At 38.2% G+C, this 13137-nt stretch overlaps 1 protein-coding gene and 1 long non-coding RNA gene across 2 annotated transcripts in view; one reads left to right on the top strand and one right to left on the bottom strand.

Annotated features, from left to right (window-relative positions):
* The first annotated feature begins 3033 nt into the window (after positions 1-3033).
* On the top strand, positions 3034-4728 carry LOC133267585 (uncharacterized). Its single transcript, XR_009742805.1, has 3 exons — positions 3034-3427; positions 3777-3874; positions 4616-4728. It is a non-coding gene; the product is annotated as an uncharacterized LOC133267585 (long non-coding RNA).
* A 7916-nt stretch (positions 4729-12644) lies between these two features.
* Positions 12645-13137, bottom strand: part of SH2D4B (SH2 domain containing 4B) — a 60024-nt gene continuing 59531 nt past the window's right edge. Inside the window, exon 8 of the mRNA XM_061449978.1 lies at positions 12645-13114. Within this exon, the coding sequence (XP_061305962.1) occupies positions 13022-13114 (93 nt within the window). The 3' untranslated portion in view covers positions 12645-13021. The remainder of the gene's footprint in view (positions 13115-13137) is intronic.

Below are 13137 nucleotides of genomic sequence, written 5' to 3' on the forward strand. Positions count from 1 at the left end.
AAGTGCAACAACAGCAGTCACTGTAAAATACACAGCTTAAAGAAGAAACTCCACTTCCCACACTAAAATGAAGCCTTCAACAAATCCTGTTATCCATCAAATATATTTTTAAATAATAAAAAAAAAACCAACAAAAACAAGACCAACCACAAACACCTCTGTATCTCTATTACACACATATTATGAGTTTTAACACTGCAAACATGGCAAGAATGCCAAGCTGGCTTCTGTAAAATACTTTTCAGCCTCTTTAAGTAGAACTTCTGCCCCTATTCACACACAATGAATTCCAGCAGCTCTGGTGTAATCTGTGGTAAAATAAAAGCGGTATGGCAAAACCCTTACTGAAAGATGAGCTCCAAGAATAAAAATCTGAAAGAAATTCACAAGGACAGATGTGAAAATGTGTTGGTTATATACCAATAAATTAGCTATAGTCCTGCAGAAGAAAAAATAAAATAATCCCAGATGCTGAAAGATTAAAATAAAATTGAGCAAACTTCACACAAATCCAGGGAAGCCATCCTAAAATTTTAGTACAAACATGACTTCCAAAGACACCCTAAAACCTTAAATTATTTTGTGATTCTACAATTCTTCCATTCTGAGCTAAAAGGAGTTTCTTTCACGTCATGGGTGACTGTTTAACTCGTGTTGTGCTGTGCAGAATGAAGGCAGGAGGTTCTTCATCTTTTACCTGCTGTTTCTAATCAACCACAGTTACAATATCATATGTCTATGTTTCATTTTCTCTGTTGTACTCCTTATTTTGTTGAAAATTAAATTAACATGGAAAAAAAATCCACAAAATATCAAATAAGCATCAGCATTTCATCCAACTATTTAAGAAAATGCAACTTCAGTTAGATATTCTCTAGCTTGTTCTTCCGTACTGAAAAGATGCATATTGAGATCACTTTAGAAAAAGAAATCAAAACAGAATAATGTCATTGTGAAAAACAGCCATCACTGTATTCTTGGTAGCTATTTACAGTATTTCTTGTTATGCTCAAGCTTTATTACTGAGCATTATATCAGTATGTATTAAATAGTCTTGTTTTTTGTAAGTTTATAAACTGTATCAAAGCATGTCAAGTCAACCAGAACATAGTTGTTTGCCACTCTACTTTCTCTACCACAACAATTCTATTTTAGCAATTTCTTATTTTGACATTTTCAAGTCTTTAGACAGTTTTCCCTCTCCTGTATACGAAACTGGTTTTAGTGCTGTATCGAGACAGGTGTTAGTGATAAGATTTAAATTTGTATTTCCAGAGACTGGTACACTTTATTTCGTTGAACAACAACAGTTCCATTAATGGAAACACAAGCTGCCCTTATAAATGTGTGTGCCAGCTGTGACTGTGAAGTTGAGAAGGCAGATTTATCTTCTTTTGCATTCAAGGTCTGATCCAACGCCCACTGGAAGCACTGTAAAACGTGCATTTTGTAACTATCCTCAATACTGAGCTAATTATTTGATTTTGTTTTAGTGACTCATGGAGATACAAACATGCAGGAATTTTTTTTTTTTTTCGTTTAGATTCCGTCTAGATCAAACTTGAACTTCAGACTTGGTTAACACTTGGGCCAGTGAACACTAACCTCCTCAGCAACCACTGAGGGGGTTTCCTCTTTCAAAAATCAGCCAATATCTTTCCTGCATTCCAGCACCATTACCCTGGCAATTCTGGGAAGTTAAGCCAAACAAAAACAAAAAATGCATCTTACCTTCCACTCCAGCTTCATCAGGTTAATATTATTGGAGAAGATGGTTCCTTCCCCTTTGGAGGCAACATAGTAGCTTCCTTCTTTATGGTCTTCCCACTTCTATTGTGCAGCCACAAGTAGCACAACTGAGTGAGTCTTCTCCAGTAGCTAAAGAGTTCTTTGAACAGAATAGTTCAGCATTCCTCCATGTATTTCCTACTGCCCGTGTTATCGTGTCAGTCTGTAAATTATCAGCTGGGAGAAATCAACCCACAGAAAAAGTTTTTATCAGGCCTGCATTTCAGGCTCAGTACATAGGAGGCTCCTGGCAGATGAAAACTACTGTTGACAGCCTTCTCCAGTAAACCTACAAGACTAAGCCCGCAACATCTGAAGCTTCACTTTGGAGCACTCATGAGCAAACTAAGCCACAACAGCTCCAGCCCTCATTGTCCTCCACTGCTTCTGTAGCCGCCAGCTCTTTCAGCCACCCTGACAGCGCCAAAGCACCTCATCCTAAATTCACACAGTGACGAGGCTAAGCTAGAGGACACAGTTCTTCCGTGCAGCTGCCTCTCTGAGACACAGGGGGCCAAGGGACCAGGAAGACAAAAACAGTCAAGTCTGACAAAACCGGTGACACACAGAAAATCTGGCAGTCAATCCGGACAAATTCAGGTGAATTTAGGTCAATTCAATTAACTTTACACAATGCAAAACAAGCATTGTTTTACTTATCCCTTTCTTTTCTCTCCCTTTCAAAAAGGCTGTTTGTTTTCGTAATGGTTAAAATAATAACAGATTTCAAGCGTTAAGTCTAACGGTTTCATTTGGGAAAGGCCAAAACGAAGCGGCCTTGCACAAAACGCACGTGCCGCGAGGCTCCCGTCCGGAAGGAGGAAGAAGGCGACACCGGCCTTTCAGCTGAGATACCTGGCAGTCGCGCGAGGGCGGGGAGGGGCCCCTGAGGGGCGGCCGTTAGACCGGCTGCGCAGGCGGGGCCGTTCAACAAGTAGATAAGCTTTAGCGCTCAACCCTAATTGTTCTCAGAAAGATGCGGAGGAATCTAAAAACAACAGAAAGACGCGATTTGTGGGGAGGTTTAACTTTAAGGATCTCTCCAGAGCAACTGGCTTGTCCGCATCATGCCGCAGGCTAATGCCGCCGGCAAGTTTTACGCACTAGGTCTTCCCCGTCAATGAGCCTGTGCCCAGCCCTGCGATCACTTCTGTGATCCGCTTGCCCTCAGCAGTGCCACCCTGCTGTACCGGTGCGCGCCATGATAGGCAACACGCAGCCTCAGCTCTACCTATGCATGAAGTTGCGTGCAACTTGCAGCATAAACCTGGAGCTAAACTGTCAGGAAAAGGTTTATGTTTCGTCCTAGACTATTTAAGCTTGAGAAGAAGTAATTTTCGTTTGTCATGTACTTTTTAGTCATCTGTAGTAGCAAAATTAATGAGAAATCCCATGTAATTAGCTCACATGGCTTTGAGGACCACAAAGAAATCATTTCTACAAGGCAATGAAACAGTTCAATTGCTTTGCTGTACAGATGGCTCCAAGGTGATGTAAAGGTTGTTGGAGCTTCTCAAGATCGTAAGTTTCTTCATCTGTGATAGATACAGACTAGCAGGATTTAAGCAGTGGCAGCCCAGGTACCTCCTCTGTGTTGAGTTGACAGACAAGACATTTGTACTTCATAAGCTGTTCTGAGGTGGGTGCGATGGTTGGTATTATTCCTGCAGTGCTGTGGGATTATTCTGACAACAATACAGGCTACTTCTGAAGTTTTAAATACAGGAACTCAGCTCATGACCTCGTTGTACTTCTGTCTGTGTGGTTAATTACTGCATTACCTTGGAGAGTTTTAAACCGTTTCAGATCCTGCCTGACTCCCCAGCTAGTATCCTAGGAGTCAGTGTGTTCCTTGCTACATCTCTGCAGCATTTACATTTACAACGATCCAGCTACCAGCTTGAAGCCCCACATTTTTCAGTTGTCTCTCACAGCACACATTTCTAATGTTAAACTAAGTTCATTAATGCATTTAATCTTTGTTACAGCTGATCACAAGGATGCCACCATTGCACAGAAGCAAAGTTATCAAAGAAAAAAATCTGAATATTATCCTTCTAGTCTTTGAAAACTTAACTTGAAACAGGTAAAGCAACATTCAGTCTCGAGCACTCCATTCATTGATTCGCTGTTGATACAAAGTGAACCACTAAAGACATTGATAAAAAAGCTTTACAAAGGGATTTGGCAAGTGATCATTAATTACTAAAGTGTAACTTGAACTTTAGCACCATGGGCAGGTGCAGACACAGTTTTACAAACAGAGTATTAGCGAGGAGGCAGGTTTCTCCTTGGCTGTTGTGAATTTGGTTCATTATTGATAGGTCTGGGGGAGGAGGAGAGGAGAATATAAAATAAATAAAAAAAAAAAAAAAAGGAAAGCCTTGGTGCCTCTTGATTTATCTGCAGACTGTGGTCCAAAGTAAATGCAGACAAGCCTTTTCAAATCACCTTGACTGCCTTCTTGGCAGACAGAGTATTTTTAGTCCATTGGATTTTAACAACTTCCCAGAACAGATGGGTTAGCACTTCACAACTGTATGTGCAGCGCTGTAGAACAGAATGAATAAAAAATGACCCAACTGTGAAATCCTTATTCCCCACTTAGTTCTCATTGACTTCAACAAATTGTCTAAATGTCTACTCATCAATAGCAAAACAGTTTCACACAGCCTCCTTTTTTTCCTTTGCAAACTGACTCTTATCTAGGGTGGGGAAGAGGAAGTTGTTTTTTTTTTTCCTGTCATAGAAATATTTCAAGTTTTCCAGAGTTTTTACATTTTCTCCTGACCCCTTGTCTCCTCAAATAACCAGTGATCTTTGACAGAGGAGCTGATACCAGACTGATCTGGAACTCTGGATGAAGTCAGTGTTTCTAGTCCAACCTAAGGTGAACAGCTGGAGGCCAAGCATTCATTTTTGCTACACAACAGTGACTATTCTATGGGATGTTTTGCATTTGCATGCAATTGGTTCCTTGCAAATATTTCTATTTGGTATTCAAATTTGTAGTCAGAACTTTCTTAATCAGAGACCTTCATGCAGGAGGAGATATCTGTTGTGGTCAGTCACAATGACACCTTAGAAAATTAGATCCTTCTTCCTGCAAAAGTTCATGAATAGGCTTAGTTTTTCACATAACCATAGGGTTGATTGAGAGAATTAGTCTTTTTCAGAGAAACTGGAATAGCAGACTTCGTTTCCATTATGTTATTTATTCCATTTAATTGTTTTTCATCATTTACACTTTTTAGTAATGTATAAATGGAAATCATACTGTAAGGATCCAACCATGTAACACAAAATATTCAAAATTGAGAACAAGATACATCAGTTCTTTTTTTCTGAACTCACTTGCTAGCTTGATTTTTTTTTTTTTTTTTGAGAAAACATTACTTGGGGTCTTATTTATAACTTCATAAATTTATTTCAAGCATCAAATTGGATATTTAATGGGCTTGACATTTTGAATAACTGTTCTCTGGGTATTTCCATTCTCCTTTAAAAGGAAACTAGCATTAATGAAGAGAATGGATACCTAATGAAATGTCAAAAACATTGCATATCTGTGTAGACTTTGGAGCCCAATGCAGCGTATTTTCTTTTAGGGCTGAATGAAAAATGGGGAGGGGGGTTGTATGTTAAATTTAAGTATACTTTTGATATTTTCTACAATTAAAAATGCCTTCAGGTAATTCTAATCTTTTTTATGCTAAAAAATAGAAACAATTTCACAAGGGTTTGCATTTTGGAAACAGAATGTTTCTCCATTAAAAAGTGTCAATGGGAGATTTTAGAGTAGCTCAGTTTCTTTCTGGGGGAAGTGAAAAGCGATTCTCACAGGCAATGCTTACAAAAAACATCTGTGTTATTTTTTGAGAATTTAAGAACTCCAGTGGATGTTGTAGGGCTCAGCACTGCTCTTTACTGTTTTTTAATTTAAAAATGTAGATAGGTTCTAATGTAGCATATAGCATACTGAAATTCAAAATTCAAAATGAACGGTGTGCTGTGAGTACAGCACATAAATGGTAACAAAATACTGTCTAGCAGTCAGACCAAAACTGTATGCATTTAGTCATATCTTAGATATTTCCATTTTTTCTGGGATTCCATAAGGACAAATGTTAATGGTAAAAATTAAAATGAAACATATACCTTAATACATCTTCCATAAAGCTGGATTTGAATGACTTACTTATTTACTGAACCAGTATTTCTCATTAGCATCAGGCTATCAAAGCAAGAGGAGTTTGAGAACCAAGAACAAGTAGAAGTGCAACTCTTACTAACTGGAGTTTTACCAACTGGAGTGCAGCTTTCAGCATATGGCCCTCTGAAATGATTTGGTGTAATATTTAAGACCATTATTAAGCTTAAACTCCTAGATAAGATGACGTTTTCCTGTCTACAATATTAAGTCCATTTCCTACAGGAGAGGAGTATAACTGGGGATAGGCTTTATTGTTTGTTGAGAAGTCAATTATGCTTTATGCAGTAAACAGTGTTCAGCTTCTACATTCTCATATTCTGATAGTCATGTATAATACAATTTAAAGTTCTCTGCCCAAAATATCATACAGTAATGCTTATTAGCTCTTTTTGAAGACAAGTATTTCTGATTTTCCTTTTAGGCAATATAGGTTACATGAATTTGTGGAATAGGAAAGACATTAAAATCGGCCACATCTTCACATGCATTGACCATTAATGACAATTGTATAATTAAAAGAATTAACTTCAAACAAACATGAATTTCTAGTAACTCCTAGTTCTACACACCTATATACAAAATATGTCTTTACCGTGTTATTGATCTGCACTACTGTGTCATTCTTGGGGCACTGTAATGTGTCGTTCCACTCCACCTGGGCCCTTTTCACATCCAGTATGAATATCCTCCTGTTGCCGTTGTGTAAGGGAAAAGTAGTGATGATAGGTCTCAGCTTAGATGCTCTGAATGCTAAGCAGGAAAAACACTGCATCCGAGGAAATACTGTATTTAAGATTTTGCCTGCTCTTACATGTAAAATTACATGAAATAAGACAGTCCTACCTCCTCTCCTTTCTCTCCATTGCTCATGAGTGTATGACCTTCTCCCACATACAGTTCTTACTAAAACTGAGAACAGGGAAGTAATGGCAGCTAAACTTTAAAGAAGACATTCACATGATAAGTGCTTCCTTTACACATAGATCAAATGAACACGATTTGGACCAAACTAGATGTCCAATCTCTTTTGAAGTTATTTCTCCTCCATAAGAAAAATCAGTTACTGATGTTTAATAAAGATACCATAAAATGATGTTATCGTCATTTGAAACTACTGAAAGAAATTCTAAGAAGAAACAAACTCATTGAAGGCTCCAGTCTAGCAGAAAATTCACATTAGCTATGGGTCATAGTGTAAATATGCAAGCTACAGGACTAATCACTAGCAGTAAACAAATATTTGAAGAGAAGATTTCACACACACTTGCATGGCAAGAAATTAGCTATAAACATCTATTACACATCATTATCATTAGACAGTAAGTATCCAGAAGATTCATCTCGGGAAACACAAATCAAACATCTGGTCAAATGGAAACACCTCATCTGCAATCAATAGCCCATTCAGGGATTCATTATTACTTCACAGAGGTTAGAAGCACTGTCCTCTTGGGAAAGGAAAAAGGAATCTTAAAGCAAAGGCATAGCACAACAGAAAATAAAGTCAGTCCTTGAAAACCATTGTAAAAGAAACTCCAACCTGTAAATTATGCAAACAAAGGAAGAGAAAAATTTCTCCCACCGTGAACTACCACATTTCACCTGAGACCAGATTTGTGTTGTGACATTATGTAAGAAGAAGAATTTAGCCTGCAGTGAAATGTGGTGTAACTCCGTTATTGTTCTATATTCAGGTCTGTGGGGATACAGGAGAAGAATGCGCAGAAGTAGATTCCTAGTTTGATCAAAACTTAATTGTTTTACTGCAGTCAGTGTATTAATCTTGGCTCACCTCAGCAAAGAAATAGGTTTTATTCATTTGATTCAAAGTAATTTAAATCCGATGGAAATTCTCACTCCGAATCTGGTCTTTGGAAACAGTTTCTACTCAGTAAGTCTGAAAATAATCTCTGTTATATCTAAAGGTTTTAGATATGTCTTTCTTGAGGCAGGAGTTACTTTCTTTTGCTCAGTACTTGTTCAGCACAGTAGGGATTTAGTCCTCAATAGTTGTCCTGTATTAGTCTTTTATAAAAAACAATATGTAAATACTCATACTATATAATTATTTCATTACAGCAATTATAATAGGTAATAGGCTGGCATCTACATTATTTGAGTAGCCTAGAAAATCTCATCCATGACTGCTTGCCAATTTCTTAAGATTTTGTCCTTATGCTGGTTTTGTTTGGGTATAGGTCATTTTTTGCACAGCAGCTGCTATAGGGCTATATTTTGGATTTGTGCAATGTTGCTAACACAGGGAGGTTTTCCTTGTTGCTGAGCAGTGTTAACATAGTGTCAAGGCCTTTTCTGCTTCTCACCCCACCACCAAGTAGGCTGGGGGTGCACGAGAGCTGGGAAGGGACACACCTGAAACAGATGACCCCAACTAACCCAAGTAGTATCCTAGACCATATGACAGATAAGAGCTGATCATGTTCAACATATAAAGCTAGGGGAAGAAGGAAAAAGGGAAGGATGTTTTGAGTGAGAGTGTTTGTCTTCCCTAGTAACCACTACATGTGATGGAACCCTGCTGTCATGGGAAAGGCTGAACACCTGCCTGCAGATGGGGAGCCGTGAGTGAATCCCTTGTTTTGCTTTGCATGTGTGTGCAGCTTTTGCTTTACCCATTAAACTGTCTTTATCTCAACCCATGTATTTTCTCACTTTTGCTCTTCCAGTTCTCTCCCCAGTCCCAACCCAGGGGCAGTGAGCAAGAGGCTGAGTGACATTTAGTTGCCAGCTGGGGTTAAACCACAACAGCTCTCTTTCAGAGAAGACAGCAGTATTACACTGGAGATGCCTATCTATAATAACAGATTAAAACAAAATTAGAAGGAACAGATGCATCTGTGGATCTATGAAGAAGCAAAAATAAATTCTCAGGAGCTGATTTTTTCAAAGATACATGCAAACAAGCTTGGGACCTTGTGTGCCATATTTTATTACTGTGAAACAGGTATGAAGAAAAGTTCAATTAATTTAAAAGTCTAAAGTTTCCTTTATTGCTGTAGTATTTTTCATTATGAACTAGAATTACTGTAATAGGCCTCTCAGGTATTCCTGGTGGTCTCATTGTCAAGAAATATAGACAGGAAATCTTATAATGAAAATCCATAACATACACCTCTTACAACGCAACAGTAGGTACCACTACAAAAACAGATCAGAAAACAAGACCTGAAGGTCACTGTGTAATAGAATAAAACCAGCCATTCTGGATAATAAAGCTGCAGCCTAAAAAGATTTTGTATACAGTGATGAACAGCTTCAGAGAGCGCTAAATGTAGAGGCAGGCAGCGTGAAGCAGATGCAGCATTCAGGGCTACAGTATGGACCAGCCTAAATCTTACAGACTGTGAGTGTAAAGTCTAGCTCCAAGGTAAATTTAGCACAAAGCTGAAATCTTGGAGACTTGCAGAGTGAAAGGGAGGTAGTGGTGCCCAGTCTTCCTCCCAGAGTAGCAAAAATCCAAAATGCCTTCAAAACAACGGGATTAGCACATTTCTCCCTTTCTTCTTATTTTTCCATATTTACTCCTTTACTGCTTTCCCTTCTATGTTTTTTACAATTTGGTTACCTTTTCATATTACATTTATTTCCTATGTAAGGCAACAAGAAGCATTTGCTGGCTTAGAAAATATCTGCACGCTTGTACTTTGCACACAGCTCTCAAGTGTATTGACAGCGGCTGCATGTCTCTATCAAGGAAAGCTTCTGTTCTTAACTTCTGCTTGCTATGATCTCCTTTTGTTTCCTTCAAAATTTATCTTCAGTTAAGTTGCACTGTATTTTATTGCTGCTGCTACTTATGTATTGTTGAGTTTTTCTTTCCTTGTAACTCTGTGAATTGGCCGGCTATTTTTCATTATTTCTGTGGGGCTATAGAAACAAAAAGCAATTCCTTTACTTGAGAATTCTGACATTTATTAGCATAATAAAACTCTCAGACGAAATTGCAGTTTTCCAAGTAATTTCATTTGCAGGGGAACTTACAAGGGATTTATTTTAAAGCCAGGTAAAACCTAGAATGAGAAATGGATGGAATTCAGACAGAAACATTCAGAAAATTTAAAGTAGGAAATGTGCTCTGGAGTGAAAATGAGGATGCTGTTGTGATGTTAATTACATCACAAGAGGACAGAAACTCAAAAGCTAATATTCCCAAGCCTTCTTATCAGCTAAACAAAATGCAAGCAGTTGCTGGGAAGTGTGTCACCAGAAATAAATAGCTGTGTTATTATCAGTCTCTGAATGTGAATTCCTGATGGAACAAGTTGTTCAATATCCTGTCTGTAAACACTCTAAGAATTGTGTGCAATGCAGTAATCTTCCAAAACCTTTGGAGATTGCATGTCTTCTTTTCTAGCATGCCTAGCACCTTTTCCAAAGAAAAGGCAGCATTTTATGTCCTCTTTTTTAATTTTTTTTTTACAGTACATGGAGGCAGAACAGCAGTCTGCAAAGATATCTACGTGTCTAAATACCACCTTAATTACTCAGTACCACCTTTAGAACCTCAGTCCTATGCTGCCATATACTGCTCTTTGGCCTCAGAGGTAGGTCTATGGATACATGTATCTTTTTTAACTTTAAATGGTCTCTGTCCATTCTCCTCTGAAGTAGGTGGTGGAACATGTGCAGCTGTGAAAAACCTGAGGTGGTTCTTGAGATGCCTATATAGAGGGAGCAAGCGCAGAGCCAGTTTCTCAGAGGAAGCAGCTGGTAGATCCTGGAGCTGTTTGGAGGAGGTAGATTGCACTTAGCAAATGTTCTCCTGGAAAAAAGCAACTTTGTGATTATTTTAGAGAGTCCACATTTGAAGCAAAAAGAATTACTCTGTGCTGAGGTCCACATTCTGGCAGGTGGATTCAACAACTGTATGTACCCTGTACCTGCTGGATTCTGATCTCAGGTCACACACACAAGGCTTCTTATTTAATGGAGAAAATAGATCCTACAAGAGGCCTACATAAATGTTACTATGTTTGGAATTGCAGATTCTAGGCATTCCATGTCTAGAATCCAGACCCTGGTGACCTGCAAAGGATCACACTTTAAAAAAATTTCAAGACCACTTGGGTATTTTGATCCTTTATCTAGCTGCCAAGTCATGTTGTTTCTTAAGGTATCAGACACATTGCTAAAGATTCTATCTCTGTAAGCCTACCTCCTATGAAAAGCCCAGCTGTCATATCTGAGCTCTGTGCACCAAGGACAGCTTGCTCCAGCTAATAAGCATTATTTGCAGGGTACTGATTTGCTTTGTTATGAGGTGCTAACAGTAACCATTTAAAACCTCCTGAGCCAGTGATTCAAGTGGTTAATACAGAAACTCTCCAGCTAAGTCTCTGTGGAAAGTTCATTACAACTTTCTTTTCATGGGTCACAAATATTGATGGATTAAATCACACAAAAACCAATGTTAACAAAAGAAAATTTTCTTGAACAACAATGAAGTTTGTGTGCAAAAGTCTGTACTTTAATATGGGTTAACTGTAGAATTACAAATAATTGTTGCTATTATTACCACAAGTTTTTATTATTATTGTAGCACCTTAAATGTCCAAGCTTATAAAGCACTTCATACAAGACAAGGGTCTTTTCCCAGATGAGCTTACCACCTAGGTTGACAAAGTATAGAAAGGAGCAGTGATTCAAGAGAAATGACTGTTTGAGGGGAGATGGATTTACCTGGGTTTCAGGAGAGAAGTCTATGGTGGGATTTGAAAGAGAACCACACAGAAATTCAGGGACTGCCCAAAGCAGTAGCATATAGAAATACACATGGTGTGCCTTTCCTATATGTTCACAGATTTCCAGGAAAAAATTAACTGTGAAGGTACAGTAACACATATGGATTGGTCCACTTTACATCTCAAAATACGCATTACATATGAAAAAGTACTGATAAACTGCTTACTAAAAGCGTGGCTATAAGACTAATCAGTAGGTTCACAACTACCTCCATCATGTCCTACTTCACTCTTGAAACAAATCAGTTGCACAGAAAACCGTCACAACCCTGTTATTTGGAATATTGCCCTGCAAAATGAATGTTTGGAGCTAAAATGAGCACTTCTATACCCAGCAGATTTTACATAGCCATGTATGGGAACAGAGCAAGGAGCACAGGAAGGTGATAGTAACAGTTTTGCAGCATTTTCACTCCATTCCCTGAATTGGCTGCCTCAGTAGTATCCAGCTTACCTGTGAAACAATGCAGGACTACATCAATACCATGTGACAGCCAGATTTCAAGAAGTGCTAAGACAAAAATTTCAGGAGATCGTATTGACTGCTGTGATGAGAGGAGTTGTTGTTGCTCCAAATCAAACTGCTTTCATTAGAATAAACTGACCGCTTTCTATACAGGAAATTCTTTCCAAGGCTGTTGCACTGCATGAAAATGTAAATAAAATGTATATGACCTTATACTGTCTCTGCTGTGGTGAAATTTGTAGGTTTGAATTCAAAAGCTCAATGGCAAGTTTCCAGCTACATCTAAACACTTAAGCAATTACAAACTTCAGAAAGATGTTTTAAGACTGCTTCTCTTATCAAAAGTGCGAAGTAATGAGATTGTCAACAGAAACCGACAAAGGTTGCTTATGAAAAAAGAATCTAATCACCAATATTGGTACTTCATTCAATACTCTGTAAGTAGTTCCCAGTCATACTTCTTGCTGCATTTTGCTTTTTCAGTCTCAGACATTAAAAAAATTAAGATAGGAACTTAGCATTCAGCAATTGGCCATGACCCCCTGAAAAATTTCTGGGAATAGTCCTCATTTGTAATCTGCCAGTAACTTCTCACATTTAGAATGTCAGCAATATGAATAACAATGATAGTTCAGATGCAAAACAGAAATATTTTGAGCCTTCTAATGAGGATGCATTTTGGCCACAAGACCAGTGGCATTGGAAGTTCATTAACTAATTTTCAGTAGTTATTTTTTGTAGTTATCTATGACTACAGCTATCCAGAATGCATTCCTGTTAGTCCTGAATCAGTTATTCAAATAAAGGGATGTAGTCTGGTGGATTCTTCTGCTGTCCACATGGCTCCAGTAGTAGCTCCCCACCTGAGGATGTGATGATTTCTTCCTAGAAAGACAAAATCAATTAAA

Source organism: Pezoporus flaviventris, unplaced genomic scaffold (assembly GCF_033815535.1).
Source record: "Pezoporus flaviventris isolate CSIRO_AGI_PZ_B2104156 unplaced genomic scaffold, CSIRO_AGI_Pfla_v1 ptg000001l, whole genome shotgun sequence".
NCBI lineage: Eukaryota > Metazoa > Chordata > Aves > Psittaciformes > Psittacidae > Pezoporus > Pezoporus flaviventris.